Raw genomic sequence first — 23,646 nt, forward strand, 5'->3', positions numbered from 1 at the left:
CACGTCTCCACATTACCTAGGTATTTTATTTCGTAACAAACTTAGAGCTAGAGGCTACTTTCGGCTTCGTGTGCTTTTGTTTTTTTTTCTTTCGCTACAACATTCTAAACACTATTAATGTGCTTCTCGGTATTACAAGTTAATAATTTATCTAAATCAATAACCGAACCGGTGGCGACTGGTTTCGTCGTCGTCATCGTCGGGTGTGCTCCTAAAATATTCACAGTTTTTTTTTAAATAGTGCTTCATTCACCCAGTGCCTAGTAAAAGTATTGCTTTAGGGATTCGTGCTTTTTGCTACCGCCACCGCCCCCCCAGTAACGATGACCGGAATAGTAACCGCCGCCGGAGTGATCGTGCGGCTGGTATTGGTGGTATTCCGGACCGTGTCCGTTACCCTGTGCGTGGTACTCTATGTTGTGGTACTTATTGTAGTGGTAGGCTTTGGCGGTTGTTGGGTACAGTTGGGTTGAGTACATGTGGGAGGAGGGTGTGTCGTAGGACACGGCTGGGGCAGCGGTTGGGGTGTATGCCACAGGGGTGTAGCTAACGGGTTGGGTGTAGCCGGTTTCAACCAGTGTGGTGTCCGCTTCCGAGCCTCCGAACTTGGGCTGCACGGAGGCAGGTCCGAGCGACGGATGAACGTCACAGACGGTTCCCGAAACTAGGACGCGCAGTGGAGCGCTGAAAATTCGGAAGTTAACGTCGCTGTAGTCCAGTTCGGTGATCAGGAACACTGGCATCCGATCGGATATGACCCACACGGTTTCCGATTCGTCGATCTTGACGTCAGCAGGGAAGACTAGCTCGACGTCGTCGCGATCGACGACGCCGTGGTATTCGGGACTGTAGGGAAGCGATGAATGCCAACAACCGACCGAGTTCTGATCGATCAAGTTGAACAACTGCAGGCCGGTTTCGCTCATGACACGCGAGGTGGTGTGCGCGTCTGGTCCTCGTTCTTTCAGATACTGGAAATCGTGGAAGCTTTCCTCCACTCGATCTTCGTCACGGAGCGTCTTGGTCGAGACCATAAATTCGCGATGGCTGGCCAATGGGGAGAAGTACATCGTGCGGAATCCGTCGGCTTGCAGGGGCGAAAGTGACATTCCGAAGATACCCTCCTCACCCCATTGGAAGTTCAGTCCGGCGATGTTGAAGTCTCCGCGCAGCGGATCCGGGAAGAAGAAGCTGTGAGCGAAACGCCACGACTTGTTCTTTTCGTAAGAGTAAGCAATCAATCCGTAGCCCAGCTCATCGGACATGTAGGCGAACGTGTCGTCACAACTGCGTCCCATATCGATGGCAATATTGGCGATAAAGGTGTTCGGGTTGGTGTCCTCAGCACGCAGTTCGTAGCGCCGGATTCGGCGGTTCGTTTTCAGATCGATAATGTTCAGCGCGTACGGACAGAGCTGCTGGGTGGTGTTTCCAATGCCAACGGTGCCGGTGTCGAGCAGCCACAGCCGATCACACTTGTCCGCTTTGATACGGTAGACGGTGTTCAAGCCGTTGGCGCAGTCTCCCGCAACGTTGCTGGCCCAGTCCGGATACGGAATCAAAGCCGGCGACCCCGACGGGGTCTGATTCATGTCGATGTAGTTCAGCGTGGACGGAATGCCTGCAATCGGAAGGAGGGAAATGAATTAAAAAGGGTGACAGTGACGGCGCGGCGGGGGCTTGATCATGCACTTGAATCAATGGCAAAGGGTGCCTATTAAAGATATCAGCTGATTCACAATGAAAAATTACGCCCCGAAGGGGCGATGCAGAGTCGTAAACTTTTCATTTCTGTTTTGCTGTCAGTTTCTCTCAACCGGTTAGTTGCCAGCTTTAGCCGGCAGGCGGACGCCGAGTAGATTGTCTGGCTTGTCAGCTTGTTGATAGATAAATAATTTGTTTACATTGTTTAGACCTGTTTCGATCGTGCGGATGTGGCCAGACTGGGCGTCTGCGACGCCTTAGGAAATAGGGCCGGTTTCTTAAAGGGCTAGAATATTAAAATGGAATATTTTTCGTAACCGAAACGACCCGTTCCAGAACGTTTTAAAGCCTGACACAACGCTAATAGCTCTGCCAATTAAACGTTACTGCCTCTACAGATATGTTGTTACCTGTCAGACAAGTTATGACTCTTTCACTGTTGACTGATCGCCGTAAAACCACATTTTCAGTAGCCCAGATTAGCGACGTCGTCGCCATTTAGGTGGCAATTACAACCAGCAGCTGCTGAAGCAACCGCTTCCTCGCGACCGGCTTCCGTTCGCCAACCGACCGACCGATCGGTCGGTCGATCACTATTTGCCAGCGTACTTGAAAGGAATTGCCAATCATATCGCATCGCTGGCTTCGTCCGTCAGTCAGTTAGTAGGCCATGCTGATAGCATAGTCAGCATTCAGCGCCTCGACCGCGCCGGCGCGGTAGCAAAACAAACTGCCTAGCTCGGCAATAAGGATGTGGTTGGTTAAGCGGAGGTTCAGCTACTGCCTGCTATGGCTGCGGCTATGGTTAAGCCGGGGTTTCATCAGCTGATGAGAAAACGGACTCCATCTGAACACGTGTATGTACCGACCGACGTCTACGCTTCGTCAGTCACGAGAAGGTAAGTTCGGGTGTCGTAAGCTGCTGCTGTTATGATCGCTGGGTGTTACTATTTTAAGGCATACTTCCGATTCCAACGATATGATTTACGATGCCCAGCAACAAGGTTTGGGGCCTACATGTCAAAACTTGCAATAAATCACATTAATTTTTGACAATAAAACATTAATAGCTGAGCTGTTGGTAAGTAGTAGGGTGAAGTCACAGTTAGTTCAGCCGATTTATATCAGAAAATTGCTCCTCCATTTTTCTATTAGTGAAGTTTTTCTATTATTGCCATTAACTTATAATCCAGTTTACGACGGAATCCACTTACAGTCAACGGTTTTAGTAGTCAACTTTTAACAGCAATGTACAGTCGAAACCAGAACGTTTTAAAGTAAATCATTCCACATTCCAATCTGCCTTCGGCAGAGTACCGAACGTGGCTGGAAAATGTTCCAATCAAACCACACCATCGTTTATCACCGGATCCGAGTCAAGGTTAATTGATTGAACGGACGCCTACCTTTTACGTAAACCGTACCAATCTTTATTAAGTGACAAACAAGCTCATGTGAAACTGCCTGAAAATGCCAATAAATTAGAGCTGCCGAAGAAAACTGGCTCCGGCCGACCGACCATCGGACCGACCGGCACACGGTCATTTCAATTGCTAAGTGATGCCGTTTTGTACCATCGCGTCATCAGCCGGAAAAATATGGTACCAATTTCCTTTTGAACTGCGGCTTTCGATTTCGATTGAACCGAAAGAAACCCAGTGGGCGTTGAAATTTTTGCTTTGCTTTAGAAAACGTGTTCAACCACTTTTGGTAACGAATTGGGCCACGAACAAATGCAAGTTTTACCAGGAGTGTTGTTTACACATTATTTGAGTAGTTGTCGGTAGCGTGTTACAGAGAAAGTGTCAAAATCGGTTAACAGTTTCCCGCGGGAGGTCGAGACTTAATCGTGCAGATGACAAACCACAAAACATCACATTGGCGATCCAGTGCCAAATTGAACTTTAGAGGTAACGTATGAGGTAAGAAAAAATGGAATGGTTCGCACTATGAGTTTATTTTAGGCAGGTGTTGTTTGAACATTTGGTGGCAATATAATTGCTAGGCGAAATAATGATGTATTCATCGAGCTTCGAACGTTTTGCATGAAAAGGGGTAGATAATTACATTCGCAACAATAAACGAAGCTGGCCTGACCTCTCTGGTAATTAAAGTAATACATGGTAGGGAAAATTATCTTTAGGTAGTTGTGAACACCCTGGCGTTTCCAGGCTGGAGCACAATAATTTCTCGATATGCAATCGGGAAGTCCGGGGTCAATAGCCCGGTAAGAATATTAATTGCGTTAAAATAGATTCTGCTTTAAATCCAATTTTAACTTTAATTTCGAGTTCAATTTAAGTCAATTTTCAAGTAAGATTTGGAGTTTAAATTCAAGTCAATTTTCATGTCCCATCACAAGTTTAATTTCCAGTTCAATTTCAATGTCCCATTTCCAGTCTAACTTCAGTCCAATTTCTAGCCCGATTTTATGTCCAATTCTCAGTCTAGTTTTAAATCAAATTCCAACGTTCAATTTCAAAGTCCTCGCTGAAACGGGGCCACTACTGACACGAGGTCTTCAAATATTGCAACTTTTGCGCTTAATTAGTTGGAAATGGTTAAAAAATAAGAATTAAACTTTTGATACCTCGAAATAGTGGACCCCTTGTTCGCCAAGGGGTCTAACAGGTTAAAAAAAAAGTTGAATTTTGAGCAAACCTTGAGATCTATGTCAAGTGGTATTTCATAAATTTGCAATGAAACAACTAAAAAATAGCCCGATTCTGTAAAAAGAAGAACAGGGCTTTCGAATGGAGTAAAATTCGTCGTTTTCGCCATAATCCCCCCAACCGATTTTGATTTCAAGACCACCACCACCACCAAAGTTGAGAAAAAATGCTATAAGAAACATTCATCAAATTAGGCGTGCAATGGCATTAACTAAATAAAACAGTTAATTGTCTGTAGCAAGACATTCCATTATATGAGAGTTATAAACCTTGATACAGATAAGAAATTGTTTCGTTTATTTAATGCCACTACACATGTAATTTGATGAATGTTCCTTATAGCATTTTTTTCTCAGCTTTCCGACGGTGGTCTTAAAATTAAAATCGTTCGGGGGGATTATGGCGAAAACGGCGAATTTTACTCCATTTGAAAGCCCTGTTCTTCTGCTTTGCAGAACCGGGTCATTTGTTAGTTGTTTCATAGCAAATTTATGAACTATCACATGGTATAGTTCTCAAGGGTTGCTCAAAATTCAACTTTTTTTGAACCCTTGGCGCACGAGGGGTCCACTATTTCGAGATATCAAAAGTGTGATTCTTATTTTTTAACCATTTTCAACCAATTAAACGCAAAAGTTCCAATATTTGAAGACCTCGAGTCAGTAGTGGCCCCGTTTCAGCGAGAATTACTCCTTGATAAGTTGGTTAGTCGGTCGTGAATGATCAAAACCTGCATAATTTAGTTAACTTCGCGCGTAGTATGGTTAATGACTGAGAAAAGGTTGACTAAGTTATTGTCGGACAATTTTTTGCCTGCGACTTATTTTAGTAAATACAGTAACGTTCCGATTTTGTCAGCTCCCAATTTTGTCTACCCCCTATTTTATCAGCTTTTTATCCCGATTTTGTCAGCCTATAAGTTTTGTTTAACTTTTGTGCTTTTAAACGTGATTTATAAAACTTTTCAGTCTGCTTGAAACTATTCTGATTCTCTGGAAAGAGTTTTTGAATAAAATGATGCATTCTTGCGAGTATTGCGGGGTAAAAATTAGGGTATTTTTATAGTAAGAGTTCTATAGTTCCTCAATAAGCAAAGATAGAGGTAGACTATATTCAGCAATGTTGTGTATTTTTACTATTTGTACAACTTTGTACAACAGGAAAAAATCATACAACAACTACAAAAACAGCTAAAATAGAAAAACTGATTTTAACGATTTTTAATAGGCTTTTTCTCTCTTCGCTGAAGAGATAGAAGGTTACTGTCTTCAGCAAAATTTCTTGTAATAATATGCTGAAAAACTTTGCAGAACACATCAATGTGTTATATTGAAACTGAAGAAAAATAAATGTTTTATTGCTCTTTTAGAAGGATTAATCAAAATCTAAATTCCTTTGGACGATAGTAATTATAATTTTAAACCAGTGTACTGTGCCCGGTTCATTTAGCTTTCGATTGACCAATTGAGGGTTGAAATTTAATTTTTAGTAGAAGTCTTCGATATCGCAAGGTCTTAGGTCTTGAATTTTGAAAAAAATTTCCCGATTTGGTCAGTTTCCCTATTTTGTCAGCCCAAAATTCAACATTTAGTATGGGGTGACTAATAGAAGATAAAAACCCTTGCAATATATACTCTTTTAGAATGCGTGTGACGGCTATGAGTTGAAAATCGATGTTTGACTCGACTTGACTGCTCGACTGGGCTGTTCTATTTAACTGCTCGACTTGGCTATTCGATTTAATTTGGAAATCTCCAAGTTATAAACGTTCGAATCCCGTACACTTTTTGAAATAGATTTTTTTAATCGACCCTTATCACAGCTGCCTTTCCGAAAGACGCAGTCCTACGTTAAAAATGTGTGGGTATGGAATATTTCGTACAATATTTTTGTTGCCGTTATTGCCCTATATTCGATTTTTGCAACATGGGTGATTGAACGCATTTGTTGCCAAATTCAAAATCCTACTGTATATGTATAGATATTTTCAAGACACAAACTTGATGTAGTGTTCGAGGAAAGCAGAATTTAAACTGAGCTGAGCTCGAACAGTCCAGATAAGCAGTCAAGTTCAGTAATGAAATTGAGCAGTTGAGTCGAGAAGTCCAGTCGAGGGATCGACTCGAGCAGTCGAGTCGAACAGTTAAGTCGAGCAGTTGAGCCGAGCATTCCAGTCGAATGGTTCAATCGGACAGTCGAGTTGAGCAGTCGTGTCGAGCAGTCCAGTCGAGTAATCGAATCAAGCAGTTTAGTCGAACAGTCGAGTTGAGTGATTGAGTCGAGCAGTCCAATCGAAAATTCCAGTCGATCATTCAAGTCGAGTCAAACATCGTTTTTCGACTTCTATCCGTCACTCGCTGTCTAACAAAGTAGGTATATATTGCAAGAGTTTTTATGCAAAATGCTAAATAATAGTCCTCCATTTTGGATTTCAAAATGGCGTCTAATGTTGATTTTTCAACTCTGACAATATTCCCATTCCAAAAAAGACTTTATTGTATAGGATTTCATGCAAAATTCCCAAAATAACATAAATTATAAACCGCCATCTTGCATATCAAAACGGCGTCAAACATTCAATTTCGAACAAATGGTAAAATGGTGTTAAACATCTAATAGCATCCCCGGTTCCAAATCATCAAATTGGGAACCTTTTCACGTCTTCCAAATAAATATTATTGATAAAAACGCATGGAACCAATATTTTTGCTGCACGACTATTTATTATTGGTTATAGTCAAACGTCACTTACTGAACTGACCGTCACCTACCCTGGATGCGTCGTGATTTTATTCTAGCAGATTATAGTGAAACACTGACAAAAACGCAAGGGACTGATTATTTTGCAGGGTGACTTTTTGTTTTTGGTTTTCGTTTAGCGTCAGTGACGAAACTGACCGTTACCAGTCCTGTTTTCAAGTCGCATTGATGTTTAATTTCAAGCCTAATTTTGAATTAAAATTTTGGATCAATTCCTAAGTCCAATTTAAGTACGATTTCATGTCCAATATTTCATTTTAAGTCCAATCCAGAGCCTTATTTAATTCCAATTTCACCACCGATTTCAAGTTCAATTCAAGTCTAATTTAGGTCCAATGTGATGTCCGATTTTAAGTCCAATTTCAGATCCATGTTTATATCCGAAGTCCAGTCCGATTTTAAGACAAATTCAATTCTGATTTCAAGTCTGCGGTCAAGTTCAATTTCAAGCCCAATTTGAATTCAACATCTCGTCTAATTTAATTCCAATTTATGTTCCACTCAGAGTGAAATTGCAGCGTCCAATTCAGGTGCAATTTTGAAAGGTCGGAAACCTTCTGTTTCGGTCTGGACATGCCAGTGTATTGAACGTGTTTTAAGATTGAGCCGGGAAGAGCCAACTATGACCAACGTATGTTGAGGTTGAGCCGGCAAAAGACCATGGCCGTAGAAGTGAAATATCAATGACCAAGATATGGTAGGTACTGGGACGATTATACGTGTCCTAACAAAGTTTTTGAGACAAGTGGTATTTTCTATTTTAAGTCGTCACTTTACAAAATGAAGAGCCGCTTCTCGACAGGTTATGTTTGAGAGTTAACGAATTGATCTGGAATAATATTATTTATGAAATTGTTCATTTTATACAGGGGGAGGATGTGGCATCCTGGTATTAAAACCATATTAGAAGATTTGTCTGGAATGTGTAATGTGCTTACACATTATTTGGGTACCCAGCTAGCATTTTCATATGTATAAAAAATCAGCATTACGTACAGATATACATGCTAAATAAATCGTATTTCATGCGCAAAATTGGCATATCCGCACTATTTTGGAGGCGTTATACGTGATTAGGATTAATTTTGAGCGTTACGACTATATAAGTATTTATATACGATAATATCCGATTAAGCGCGAGTCGCTCCGTACTACTCTACGATTTTGTGCTGAAAATCGTATATATGTCAGTTATTATCATTATATACGACAGAAAATCAACTTGATCTCACTTTATCCAGCTTTAGTTACGATTTCGAGTTCGTTAGGAGATATTTACGATAGTTTTCCTACATTGATATACGAGTTGGTACTAGCTGGGTAGTTGCCGGTAGCGTGTAACCGGTACAAAGAGCAAGTGTCGAAGTTGGTTGACAGTTTCCCACGTAAATGGGGTCGGGAGCCGATCGTGCAAATGGCGAGCCATAGAACATCATATTTTCAAATGATGGGAGTTTCGTAAATTTAAATAAATTTAATACACTAGATTAAACATCTTCGCAAACACTGGGAAAGGGAATGTATCCGCAGTTTTCTTGACAGACATTTATATTTTCCGGCGTCGTAAGATTCGAGCTCATCTAGTGTATAAAATTATGATATAATGATATAATGATCTCGTTTGGTGCCACAACCCAGCGTTCCTGTGGCAGAACAAATAGAAGGGTGATTTGTGAAATAACACAAGAGTAATGCGTGGAAGCAGAAATAATGACTGAACTGAAGCAACACGTTTCTTTAATTTCAAAAGGAAATAATGGGCTGTTTGAAATTAAGATAATAGATAACTTTTATAAACAAATCAAAAGAGCACACATGGGAAATCCGTCATCACCATTCGAGCGTGAGTTGTATCAAGCTCTACATTAACTCGGAAAAGCGACTATTACCGTGGTTTTTAACGTAATTTGCTGATACGCTATAAGTTTTACCAGATTTTTACGAGTTTACAGTCCTCCGGTGATACAGTGTGAATGAGCGATCCACAACGGATTAAATCTTTGTGTATCGTGGCAGATTCTCCAAAAATGTCGCGATTACCAAGTCGCTACCCTCTATGTATTTATAGATTTTACCGTCGCCTAAGATACAATTGACCGTGAAGAGCCTTTACCCCCGTTCTAAGTGTATCATGTACAAAACGATAATAAGAGCGATAGTTCTCTACGGAAAGGAAAACCAAGAATAAAAGCAAAAATATGGGACAGAAAACGGGAAAAGGGACAAAATATTGAAGACCAAAAAAAAAAAACGTGCGAGACAGTAGGACTAGAAATCTCAATCTAATTTCAAGTAAAATTTTGTGACCATGTCCACTGGCGTTCCCAGACAGGGCCACGTGCCCCGCCTTCACTTTGAAATTGAATATAAAACAAAATAAATTCTGTAACCCAGAAGTCCACAGTTTGTGATTTAATTTGCCACTATTTTTGCGATAAGTGAATTATTTGTTTAGAAATTGTTTCGTTTTTTCTTCTTTTCCTTCCTTCCTGTTTTCTACTTTTTGCTTGTTTTTGGTTTTCCATCGTTTACCCTTTGGCTGTCCCGCATTTCCTTAGATTATCGATGGATTTAGAGGCAGTTCATCCCCAGCTAGCACCAACTCGTATATCAATGTACGAAAATTATCGTAAATATCTCTTAGCAAATTCGAAATCGCAACTGAAGCTTGATAAAGTGGGCCCAGGTTGATTTTCTATCGTATATAAGGATAATATCTGTCATACATACGATATTCAGCACAAAATCGTATAGCATTACGAAACGAGTCACGCTTAATCGGATATTATCGTATATAAATACTTATATAGTCGTAACGCTCAAAACTATTCCTAATCACGTATATCGCCTCCAAAATCGTACGGATATGCCAATTTTACGCATCAAATATGATTTATTATCATGCATATCTGTACGTAATGCTGATTTTTATCTTTTATATACGTATGAAAATGCTAGCTGGGTCTCCTGCTCCTGCTTTTACAAACGTGACAGAATGGGAGGGAAAACGGGACTTGAAAAGAGAAAAAAGTAAACCAGAGAAAAAAGAGCGAAAAAGGGTCTAAAAAGAGGAGACTAGAAAGAAAAAATGGAAAGGAAAATAAGAGGAATTAGAGAAAAGAAAGAAAATCGATAAGGAAAACCGAGAAAGAAAATGGACAGAAAAAGAAAAAAAAAACGAAATAGAAAAGGAGGATAATAAAAATAAAATGAAAGCAGTAGAAACGAGAACAGCAAAAGAAGAAAAAATCCAGAACGAAAATGAAAACGGTACACAATGCACATGATAGAAAAAGAAGCATGAACATGATGAAAAGAGGAAGAATGTAACAGACGAAAACAAAAAAAAACAGGAAAGGGATAAAAGATGAAACGAGACTGAAAATTACAAACACAAGAAATGTAACGAGGGAAAAACGAGACGAGAATTGGGATAGAGAATGAAGAGGAAGAGAAAAGAGGAAGCGATGGACACAAATAATAAAGAACGCGACTAAAATGAGGGAAAATAAGACAAATAGAAGAAAGATTACACAGAAAAACAAAGGTAAAACGTGACAAAAAGGTGGGAAAACGGAAGAGAAAAAGAGGCAAAACGAAATAGAAAACAAATGATGGTTTCAAAGGGGAATAAAGCGAAGGAGAAAAAAGAACCACAAAAGAGAGAACTACGAAAGCCGCTAAAAGAGGTTAAACGAGATAAAAATGGAAAACAATCGGTCAAAAAATGGAAAAGAGGAAAAGCAGGAGATAAAAAAGGAAAACCGAAGATCAGAAGTAAACTAGAAACAAAAAAAAAAGAAAGTAATCGGACGGATAACGAGAAAAAAATAACATAAAGCAGCGTTGTTTTTCGCAAAACAAGATTAAAATTATGAAAAAAGGGACACAAAATGAAGAAAAGCGGTACAATGAAACAGCAAAAACAGCACAGCAAAAGGATAAACGGTAGAAAAAAATGAAAAACGGAGAACAAGCGAGAGCAAAAACCAAAAAAAGGTGCAGAAAAGGAGAAAAAAAGGGACCGAAGAAAAGAGATAAAATGTGTGAAAGAACAAGACGAAAAATTTCAACCGCAATTTAAAGTAAAACTTCGTATCTAATTTCGTGACCATGTCCGTTTTGACATATAACTTGATTCCGATTCAAATTTGAGTGAAATTTCAACTCTAATTTCTAGTCTAACTGCAACTTTAAATCCAACTGCACCTGAAAGTTCAGAGTTTTCAACATAATCGACCTTTGTTTTTATTACTCGATTACTTTACAAGCGAAAACATTCTTCTGAAAGGCCGGGTGCCCCACCTTTTGTTTATGTCTGGGCACGCTAGTGATTGCCACTAAGTTAGATTTCTATTTGCTGCGTATTAACTGAAAGTTTTGAATATTGCGCGAGAGTTGCTCTTATGAAATATTGAAATAAGCTGTTCTGAGCAATAATGGTCTCAACGAGTACGCTAACACTACCGGGATTTTCAGTTAGACGACAAAACTGGAAAGTACATCAATATTTACGTGGGATTTCAGTCGTCAGCGGATAATTTTATAATAATGTATTAGGCATACAAAGAGTAGCAAAACGGAAGTAGTTTAAAAGAATACATATCAATGACATTATTGTAATACAATAAGCAAAGTCGTTTTGAAGAATGGATGGCATGCAGTTGTCTTAACCCTTTTTGCATTTTGCTTATTTGTATACATTAGTAGATTTTACCGTGTATGATCTTCAAAGCTATGATGCATTCATGCATTGCTTGAAATGTAGGATAAATACTGTTACTGGGAGTTTGAAAGGCTCATATTTGTCATAAATGTCGGTATAAAAAACAGCAACACTAGAAATATACATTGAAATTTGCGAATGCAGCGCATTCCCTTTCGAAGACAGCCAATTCATTGACACAAATTAGTAGCCGAATTAAATTTCAGTTTTATTTTCAAAGAAAAAAATAAACTTTCATTGATGCGAGCCGATTAAAATGTTTTTAAAAACGGACAAGCGGTGCTTTTTGGTCATTTGAGTACTTGTTAACTGTCCACTTTGAGTGTTTGTTTTAACAATTTTGATATGCAAACCCAGTACCTATCAGTGTGCAATGAAGTGCATGTCGAACAAGTGCAACACTGATTGTTTTCAGCGTGAAATGCGTTGTCGCACATGTTGGGCACATTTGGGTGACTTTGGAAATTGCCGTTCAGCCATGAAACTTTATGCTGAGTAGAAAAAGCGCAAGCGCATCAAACTGACATCAGCTAGTTTGGTTCTGCGTTGTGGTAAAATTCAAAAAAACAGTGGCATCACACAACAACAACAACAAAAAAGTTGCCGGCAGTTAATTATTTTTCTAGATTAGCGTCAAGTAACGACCAAATGAAAGAATGTAAACATTTGATAGAAATGCAAAACATAGCCAAAGTTGCACTCTCCGAGTGCGGTAAATATTTTGGCAGACGCGCGCGCAGATGGCTGAGAGAAAGCAACGCAGGAATCAAAACAATAAACACCATATCTCCGTACGCTGCGAATCACCTTGGGGGAGATTAACCTCCGGTAAAAGCTGTTCTTGTTTTATTTTCTGCTCAATGATTGCAGTGTGCGGTTTTTTCCGGTTTGTTCCTTTTCGAAGCATTCAGTGCTTCAAATGAAGTCGAGTCAAAGCAAATTGAACTAGTCGGCGTGCTCTGTTTACGACTAAATCTAAACTAATCGCACACAAAACTAAGTTCTGATTTCTGCAGTTTGTCAAAATAGAGGTAGTTTTTCGCTTCGATGTACAGTAAAAAAATTTAGGTCATTTTTTCAACCTGCGGTGGTCGAAAATCGTCAAAGCGAAGAATCTACATACAGCACAGCCGTGTTAGTCAGTTTGAGGGCTCGCACTGTAGACTAAGTCCAAAAAATGTTTTTTGTTGACGACATTGACGGATTTCGTACGCACTATAGGGTGCGAAATTATAAATGCTGACGAATGTGTTGACGCTTAATTGTTCTTGGCCATTAACACTAAAGGGTGGCGTTGGTATTTTCTGTACCCGTAAGAAGGTCACACGTAGGTGCTGGTATGATGATGCCGCTTTTTGTAAGCAAACACCTTAACTTATCGCTAAATAACCGCACAATTCAGTTAAATACTCCGGACATGCGTTAGTTTTTATGGACTAAGTTTACAGACAAGCCATGGGCACGCCCCATTGCGTTGAATTCATTGTACAACAGGTAGAACAACATGAAATTACAGAACAGTAAATTTCTTGAGTGTCCTGCTCTATAATTGAAGTTTTAGTTCAAACTGACATAAAATTCCACTTGGCGTAGGTAGTTAATGAACTTCCGAGCACTTTTTCAAAGGAAACTTAGAACGGATATCATAAAATCTTAAACTGTAAAAATCGGCACAGTGAGTTCCAATTAATTTTTATGATGGTCATCCGAGAGCCGGTTAAACTTCACGCACAAATAGAACAAAAACCTTTATTAGTTTTCTGTCTTCGGTTGTCTGCACAGCCCGGTCTAGATTGATACACCACTAATTAAACCAAGCTTAAAATAACTTCTCCGAGGTCGCAAATTGGCGCGAAAGGAGTACCACTGACTGTTGCTAACCGTTTGACGGTCAAGTAGAACTTTTATATATGGGACGCGCCTCGGGCGGTTGAACTAACAATAATTTAATATTATGACACATTCAACTCTGCGAAACGATTAACAAAAGAGGCCTGCTAAAAGGGGCTATATGGTCTTGAAATTTACCCTATCCTTGCGAAAATCGAAATTCAATGAAAGTGACATTAAGTGAGCATGTGTCAGAATGGCCATAAGAGTGGTTGCTGTTATTACATATATGATGATGTTGTCTCTCGCAATATAAATACCTAAAGTAACAACCGAACCGGAAAAATTGAGAAAATCAAACATTTCAGAGTCCAAGCAGGGATTTCAAACTCCACACAAAATGTGAAACAATCAATATTGCATTTGTTCAACATGCAACTGCAATGCACAGTGGTCCAAAAGGGCGAAAAGCGGAACTTAGTCATAGCTTACTATAATGAAAATAATAAAATAACTTTTTTGTGCTAGGAAATGTAGACATAGTTTCTTCAGCAAAGTTGTAAATATTGTAAAAACAAGCAACTTTGTTGAAGAAATAAAATTGCTATCTTCATCGAGTGCTGAACTATAGGGCGTATTCTTTGAAATTTCTTTAAAAATTAGTTTTTCATTGTTAGTTTTTGTTAGTTGCATTTTACAAGAACACATTGTTCAAGGCAATTATCGAAGCACTCAAAACATACATCATACATCTTAAAGCTTGAGTCGAGTACTATAAACTTGTAAGGGTTCCGCTTGTTCCCAACCACCCAAATGAGAGTACGGCAAGCGTACGTTTTATGTGTTTCGCGTTCGCGAAAGGCTCGATACACGTCCATTTTTTTGTGTTCGTAGATAGACACATGGTTTCTTCGGTAAAGTTATAAAAAATATGAAGATAAACAACTTTGCTAAAGAAGCGACATTCCTATCTCTATCGAGTGCAGAGCTATAGAGGATTTTTCTTGGGGAATTCTTTAAAAATTAGTTTTTCATACTTAGCTTATACAGGTTGCATTTTACAAGAATATATGGTTCTAGGCGATTATTGAAGGACTCAAAATACACGTTTTTGCAGAAGATTGGAAAACTCTAGGACCTTTCCTTACAAAGTTATCGCTTTTGGCTTGTGGAGTTAAGGAAAAATAAAGCTTAAATAAGCGATAACTTTGTAAGGAAAGGTCCTAAAGATTTGCAACCTTCTGCAAAAACATGAGTATAGAGTCCTTCAATAATCGCTTAGAACCACATTCTCTTGTAAAATGCAACCGACATACGATAAATATGAAAAACGTATTTTTAAAAAATTTCCAAAGAAAACGCTCTATAGCTCTGAACTCGATAGAGGTAGAAATGTCATTTCTTTAGCAAAATTGTTTGACTTTATATTTTCTATAACTTTGCCGAAGAAATCAATTTTCCGGATAACTTTTTTTTATTGTTCCTGCGTTAGGTCTGGAAAACACGCTTTTCCTGAATATTTACCCAATCCAAAAACTGATACCTCGTGAACCAAACAACGTAGATCAAACAGTTTCCAATGGAAATGTTAATGAAGGAGGACAAACAGAAAAGAGCACGAAGGAAAACGTGACAAAAACTGGACACAAATGGGATAGAAGAAAGGTTTTTGTCTTTTCCTCCTCATAAGAGAAAAAAAATTATAAAAAATGGCATGAAAAAAAAAGAAAAACCAAAGAAAAAAGGTGACAAAATGCGTGGGAAAATGGGGAATAAAAAGAGAAAAAAGCGCAAAAAAAGAGAACGGGAGAGACGAAAAGGGAAAAACGAGGCAAAAATCGAAAAGCAAGGACAGAAAAAGATAAAGAACGAAACAGAAAAACGTTATCAATGAGAGAAAAGAAGGAAAAGCGATAAGAAAACGAAGAAAATGAGAATAGGCAAATCTCAAGAACGGTGCAAATAAGGGGGAAAACGGGACAGAAAAAGAAAATAATAGAGTGAAAAAATGAAATCAGTAGGCAAAAGGGATACAACGAAAAAGCAAAACAGAACGTAACAGAAAAGAAGGAAACAGACAGACAGGAAACGACAGACAAAGAGGAAGAACGGTACAGATAAAAACGAAAAATGGAAGAGAAAACAAAAAAGGTCGAAACGAGATAGGAAAAGAGCAAACATGGGCTTGCAAATGGGGAAAAACGGAAGAAAAAAGATGAGTAACGGAACAGAGAAAATTCAGGACTCCGGAAAAATGCGAAAATGGAACAGGAATAGAACAAAAAAGGAACTGAGAAAGAGGAAGCGACGGACAGAAAACATGAAAAATGAATGACGAAAAAAAGACTAAGAGAAATGACAGAAAACGATAGAGAAGAGAACACAAAAACGAGTGAAAAACATGCGGAAAAACCGGACTGGAAATAAGGAAAAGTGAAATGGGAAACGAAGAAAAACGATAAAATGAAACAGAAAACACGGGTCAGAAAAAAGGAAAACGGGAGGAAAGTACAAGCAAAAACCAAGAAAACGGTACATGAAAGGAGATAAAACGGAACAAAAATTGGAAAAAACGGCACTGGAAAGGAGAAAAAACGAAACAGAAAAGAGATAAACGTGCTATCAGACGAAAAAATGTAAATTCTGTTCTCAAATAAACCTTCGAATCAGTAAAAGTTCGAATAAAATTACGTGTCTATGTCCGGTTTAAAGTAATTCTTCAAGTTCAAATTAGTTCCAATTTAAGTTTAATTGAAAGTCCAATGTAAAGTTAAATTTTAGGCATAATTTAATTCCAATTTCGATTAAATTTTAAGTCAAATTTAAACGCTGAGTTCAAGTCAAATTTCAAGTACAATTTGAATTCTAATTTCAAGCATAATTTCAAATGTAATTTTAAGTCTAATCTCAAGTCCAATTTAAATCTAGTTCCATCTAACTAGAACTAGAATCTAACTTCAAGTCTAATTCAATTCCAATTTTAAATAACATCTCAAGCCCAATTTCAAATAAAAACTTCAAATTCCAAGAACAAATCTCTTTCTTCAGCGCGTGGAAAGTTTCTGCGCAGATATCCGGCTTGTTCGCGGTTATTCTGCAGAGTTTCGAGCGGCTTGGAAATAAATTTAATTATTCTTCAAATTCTGTTTTAAGTTCGATTTCATGTCCAGCTTTAACTTCCAGTTTGAACGTTCAAATTCAATTCCAAGTTTAAGTGTCCCATTTTACAGTCCAAGTTCAAATTAATTCCAGTTTCAATTCCGATTCGAGATCAAATTTAAAGCCCGATTTCAAGAGATTGCAAATCCAATTTTAAGTCCAATTTCAGGTGCCATTTCAAGTCCAATTGAGTGTCCCACTTCAAATCTTAATTCAAATCCAATCTACCCGAGCAGGAGCGAAGTGCAAAATAATATAAAAACAATATCAAACTGTGTTATAATGCTATATTTTGTTATTGAATAGGTATGGAGATACATTGATAACACATTTTGTTATTGAGTAGATATTTTAAACAGTGGTTGTAAGATTTTTTGATGAAACAGGAACCGATCTGCATAGTAGGATAGTGTCCCCCCGAGCAAGGATTGACAACAAAAGTATATCAAAATTATTACATATTCTGCTGTTGATATCAACTAGAAAACATGTTTTGTTACCAACTCAAAATGGCACTTATGATGTATCAGACTTTGCTATCATTTTGCTTTCATTTTTATTGAAAGAAAATGTGTTGGCAGATTCTATATATGATGTAAATAAACCTTCAATATTTAAATTAATCTATTTTCACTTAAACTTTTTTCTAGTCAAATGGTTGGTTCAAATTATATGATGATAGCAAAATGATGATGATATGATAGTAAAATGATAGCTAATTCTGCTTTCCTATTAATATTGAGTGACCGCAAGATTAGTATTCCGTTTGATATTTTTGAAAGCAAAAGTAGTATTCAATTTAATTTCACGGCGTGGAATTTTTGCAATCAATTTTGATATTTTAACCGCTAAGTCGACCAAAATGAAATCACACCGAGTATTCAAAATCCGTTACATCAAGATATCAAATTTTGTTTTCAATTTGCTCTAAACCCCTGCTCGGGCCGTAACGCTGGAATGTGTCATAGAGTCATGTTATCGCTTTGTTATTCAAATAACACAAGTAGTTATTCTTTTAGCCTTTAAGGAGCAAAATTTTGATATTATTTTTTGTTATTTTACCAACTATGTCAGCCAAAACAAGACCAAATTTTGATACGAGTTATTCGATTTCCATAACACATTTTGATATCATTTTGCTCTTCGGGTAGTTCCAGTTTTGCCTCCAATTTTAATTCGTGTCCAATTGAATGATTCACTTTGAGTCCCAAGTTCGAGTTCTATTTAATTCCGATTTTCCCTATAATTTCATGCACAATTACAGAATTTCAAGTACAGTTTCAAGTCCAATTCAGGTCTAATTTTAAATCAATTTTAGTGTCCCATTTAAAATCCAAATTCAAATTTAATCCCGATTTGAAATCCAATTCTAGGTCTGATTTCAAGTGATTTCAAGCGCGATTTTAAACTCAATTTCAAGTGTAATTTCAGGTCCAATTTTAAGTCCAATTTAATGTCCCACTTTAAAACCTAACTCAAATCCAATTTGATTCCAGTTTCAACACCGATTTGAAATCCAATTTAATTCTTGTCCAATTGAGTGTCCCACTTTAAGCCTCGCTTCAAGTCCAATTTTGAATCCAATTTAATTCCGATTTCCCCTCCGTTCTCAAGGGCAATTGCAGACAAGCAATCTGCAGCTGTGGAGTGGCGCTTCCGTAACATCAGGAACCATGAACCAGGATGTTCATCAAAACGAGTGCTTTTTCTGGTCCAATGTGGCAAACTATCACTATTCAAATTCGACTGAATAATGGTACAACTGTGATGGCATCACTGTGATTCCCAAGAATCCAGTCTATACCCTTGAGCTATAGTCATACTGAGTACTGACAACCACTCGAATTACTGGTGATATGTCAGACAGTGCATGTAGATTAAGGATGGAGCATACCACAGTAGATCTAAACACTGGTCGCAGTGGTCCAGAAACGAAAACTGAGTGGAAATTTACTTTTGCGGCTAAGCGATTCATAATAGCTCCCTGCAATGTTCAGCAAAGTTGTTCAACTCTAAAAGGCAATTAATGTGGAATCAACGACTAAGTTTCAGTTTGGCTTGTAAACACATGATACACAATAATTTTTTATTCGATAAAGTTGTAGCTAAAGATTATATAAGTAACTTTACCAAAGACATAGTAGGTGTATTTTTTATAGTTTCTATCTCACAGGGCGTTTTACATAAATCACTTTTTCGGTAATTACTTCAAATTTGATGGTTTTATTGCATCATAATGTTTTACAAAGCTGTTTCTCTTATCAAAAGACATATTTTTGTAGAACATTGTATGTTGAAAACTCATACGTATGACGAGTTCTAACGTTTTTCCTGTGTTTTTTAGTCTTTTTCAGAATAGAATATCTCAAAAAGGGGCAAACGGAAAAATCAAACTTGCCCGTTTCTGAAAGCTTGAAATTTTATTTCAAATTTATGTGAAAATAAAAGCTGGTTTTTTCTCTAACTCGAACTCTAACTCTAACTAATTTCAGTTTAATTATTCCATGTTTGGCCATCTTCCACTATGCAGCATTTTCTAATATCTTCTTGAAGACGATTAAAAGAGTTAAAAAAGAGTTAGAGCATACTCTCTCATAAGATCTACACGGAAAAAGCAAAGCAAACTGTTTTATTGGTACGGTCTAATGACAGCAAACGATAAAGAATTTTCTTAGCTACATTTTACTCTTATCAGATTACATAAATGCTACAGACAGCCAGAATTATGAGATGATTTTGAAAGATTAATAGCTATAAACCGTATGGAGTAGGAAACTTTGAACGCGTTTTTATCGACATCAGAGTTTTGTCACTTGGTTCGGTCTGACTTAACACCAACCAAATAGTCTTCGAATTTCGGATATAACATCAGTTTTCTATCTACACCAGCTGTTTTGGATAAATATCAATCTTTCAATTTTCATTACTTTTCATTACTGCGCCCTGTGAGATAGAAACTATAAAAAATACGCCTACTATGTCTTTTGCAAAGTTTAGCTACAACTTTGTCGAAGAAATTTTTCTTCTTTCTCATTTCAATAAAAAGTTATAGTGTATTATGTGTTTACAAGCCAAACTGGAACTTAGTTGTTGATTTCACATTAATTACCTTTTAGAGTTGAACAACTTTGCTGAACATTGTAGGGAGCTATTTTGAACCACAAAAAACTTTCCACTTAATTTTCGCTGCTGGACCACTGTGCACTGCACTATGGGCCAGAAATTAAAATTTCGGGGCAAATATATTTGCGGTTAAACGGCATGTCTCAGCTCAATGTGGTCTTCGGAAACTTTTTGAATAAAAAAATTATGCATCTTTTGAAGGGGTCGTCCAATACTTAAGTGTTACTTTAACAACAATTTAAGTAATAACTTTTTGAGTAAACTTTTTTTTTCACCTTTTTGGTTTCAAAATGTTAAAGATAAACCAATTTCAAGTATTTTTTCTGAAGATATCAAACTTCTACCTTTTACCCATTTTCAATAATAGACCTTTCTTTATAAACGACCCCTCAAATCACATTTCTTCTTGTAACATGTTTATTTCAACAGACAGCTCAATGTGATGTTCTAGACAACATTTTGCACATAGAAGAGGAATATTTTTGCTGAAGACTGTTTTGCTTTTTCAATAAGATAAAACTGTTTTTGGGTTAAAAACACGTCTGATGAAAAATCTGTATTTTTTCAAGGGTGGTGTCTTCGGAGAAGTAAAATAATAAAATATAGCGCATCTTCCTGCACTACTAGAGTGACCATGAATTCACCTATTAGGGTGATACAAACTTTTGTTTTCTTGAATAATTTTTAAAAAAAGTTTTTTTCTCCAAAAGTTGCAGAACATACTAAAATAAGCAACTTTGCTGAATAAAGTAACTATCTCTCTTTTACCGGTTGCGAAATATAATGATGTGTTAATAAAGAGCACTTAAAAATCAATTACACTCAATAACTTCGCACACGATTATTTTATTGCTTTCAAATGTTCTACAAAGTTATTCAGTATGTTGAAATAATTTTTTTTTGTGAAGACTGTTTGACGCTAGGACGCATATTTATTAAGTTATAAAATGTATGGAAAAAAATCCACACTATTCCCAGGTATTGCCAGTCATGATATTCCCAGCTATTCTCTGAAATACACATTTGGGTAGATAGCTTTAATAATTCCCTACAAATTGGTATGCAAACTAATTGCAGATACTTGCAGATAGCTAAGATATTCGGATTTTTCATCAGACGGTTTTTAACCTAAAATCAGTTATATCTTATTAATTAATACATATAAAGCAAAACAGTCTTCAGCAAAAATATTTCTCTTTTATGTGCAAAATATTTTCTAGAACATTACATTAAGCTGTCTGTTGAAATAAACATGCTATAAGAAGAAATGTGATTTGAGGTCGTTTATAAACAAAGGTCTATTGCTGAAAATGGGTAAAAGGTAGAAGTTTCATATCTTCAGAAAAATTACTTGAAATTGGTTTATCTTCAATATTTTGAAACTAAAAAAGTAAAAAAAAAGTTTACTCAAAAAGTTATTACTTAAATTGTTGTTAAAGTAACGCTTAAATATTGGACGATTTTTTATTCAAAAAGTTACCGAAGACCACATTGAACTGAGACATGCCGTTTAACCGCAAATATTTTTGTCCCGAAATTTTATTTTCTGGCCCATAGTGCACTGGTCGCAGTGGTCTCGTCTCCTATAGACAAAAAACTATACCCCTGAGCTAAGTCTGATTGAGCTATACTGGTCGATTGTAAATTGCCAAACTGAAGCAGAAAAATGGAACCCTGCAAGCGACGAGAAGGCGCTCAAGCGAAAATTGAAGTGGCTGCTAAATAAGTTGCTAAATGATTAGGGTAAAGAATGTTGGGTAGCACGCGGGGAAAAGTGAACTTCTGCAGCGGTATATCAGCGAAAAATTCAGCGCTCTGAAACCGTGTTTTCAGCGGAAAATTAATCTCTTCCCGGTACTCTTTGCAGAGTTAATCCACCTGGTAACAGTGAATGTTACTTCAATTGAAAAATAAGTTGAAAAATGATGACTCAAGAATACTTCCCTGGATCACCTGGAGATAGGTTGGCCAAATTATAGGATTAAGAGATTACGAATTCCACGCAGCCAGAAACGGTTGTCATGGTGAGATGGTTGTCACAGTTTGAGTCAGTTGTTTTTTGTCAACAGAATTGCATGGTCAACACGATCAGACGCTGCCTTGAAAGAGGTCTGAATCGAGTCTAGTTTCAGCGCATGTTATACCAAGATAATCATTTCTGGTTGCAATAAGTTCGTCGTGGCGACCCTTCCAGAAAGGAGAGCGAAGTTGTACCTCAAACGATTTAATAACACGCAATACACCATTAAAATCAATATTTCGAGCGATTTATTGGAGACTACGCTACGATATTCTATAAAGTTGCAATGTTTATCGCCAAATGACAGGGCGAATTACTATTATTTCCATAGCACCAAGAACCCCAAAAAAACTTTGAAATTATTAGAAAAAACAATCTTATCGTGTTTTGTAAAATAGTTCGAGTAGTAATTTGTTAAAAGAAATAATAGATACTACTGACATGTTGAACATACGAAAGTGGTGGGTTTCAAATATTTGTAAGTTTCCTATTTCAAATAAATGTCTTTGCATGTCTTTGCACAGTCGAGGTTTTCCATTTCCATAGATATTGATAATTATTGGCTCATAAAATGCATGCATTTTACATTACTGTGAAAGTACTGTGATTGTTTTATGATTTCCTGAATTAATTTTTACTGAAATAAATTGGAAATCTGGACCATTTGCACATTTCAAGTTTTGTTTAACTTAACAAAAAATTTGACAATCACACTACTCAGTAAAAAACAGTTTCAATTTCAATACTGGTCCAATTGTACGATCCTCAAAATCACAATCCACCTTTCACGAATCGATTAACACTGGGAATAGTCCATTCGAATCCACTTAAGCATGATTTAGAACCCTTTTTCACCAGCACAATTACGTACCGTCCTTCCATCGTGGCACCGAGACGAACAGTTTGTTCTGCCACCGTTCGATTCCGACCGGAAGTCCATTGGTGGGGACATAGTCCCCACTGGCCAGCGCCTGCTGCTTCAGCTGCTCATTCGGGAACACAAAATCCAGCTGCTTCCAACTGTATCGTTCCTGCAGTTTGGTGGTACCGTTGACAACGTACGCACTAAGCCCGAGTACGGCGAAACACACCGCAGCAATTTTCCACATGTTCACAGTTTGCACTCAATTTATTCCGTTTGTTTTTTTGTTTGTCACAAAATAATTTTGTTTTTCGATTTTTCTTCTTCAGCAAAAATAGAACTGCACTGTCAGTATACCATACACACCGTCCAGAACCGAAATGTCGGTTAACAACGAGCCCGCCGTCAGCGAACACTACCGGGGAACAGCGAGCGAGACACGTCCTAAACCGAGGCACTAAGTATCGCGACTGACGTGCAGAAGACCACCGCGCGCCGGTTATATAAACAACAACGCCTCGCGCCACGATCAACCTCGCGCCACGAACGGACGAACGGACGGAATGCGTTGAAGGTGCTTATAGGCAGAAGGCAGGTATTATTGGCGGGCCACTCTGAGTGCGGGCTAGCTGTGTGTTATCATCTTCTCTGTCTCTCCGTACCGGACAGCGCACTGATTAGCAGCGGACAGGATCAGAACGAAGCACTAATGAGTGAGGAGAACCGTTCGCCGGTCCACTACCTATACCTTCAGTTAGAAATAATTAGGTGATTGCTTGAAAAGGACGAA

The 23,646-nt window shown here is 37.7% G+C and overlaps 1 protein-coding gene across 1 annotated transcript; it reads right to left on the reverse strand.

Moving 5' to 3' along the window:
- Window positions 1-260: 260 nt before the first annotated feature.
- Window positions 261-23,103, reverse strand: LOC128733156 (protein yellow). The gene is made up of 2 exons (XM_053826796.1): window positions 22,866-23,103; window positions 261-1,621 (listed from the first exon to the last, which is right to left on the reverse strand). The coding sequence occupies exons 1-2, from the start codon at window positions 23,101-23,103 to the stop codon at window positions 261-263; spliced, it is 1,599 nt and encodes a 532-aa protein (XP_053682771.1).
- Between the last annotated feature and the right edge of the window lie 543 nt (window positions 23,104-23,646).

This window comes from Sabethes cyaneus, chromosome 1 (assembly GCF_943734655.1).
Source record: "Sabethes cyaneus chromosome 1, idSabCyanKW18_F2, whole genome shotgun sequence".
Lineage (NCBI taxonomy): Eukaryota > Metazoa > Arthropoda > Insecta > Diptera > Culicidae > Sabethes > Sabethes cyaneus.

Coding starts and splice junctions, on each gene's coding strand:
- LOC128733156 (XM_053826796.1), bottom strand. CDS start 23,103: ATGTGGAAAATTGCTGCGGTGTGTTTCGCCGTACTCGGGCTTAGTGCG. Junction 1,622..22,865: donor GGTGCCACGATGGAAGGACG/GTACGTAATTGT, acceptor TTCCGATTGCAG/GCATTCCGTCCACGCTGAAC.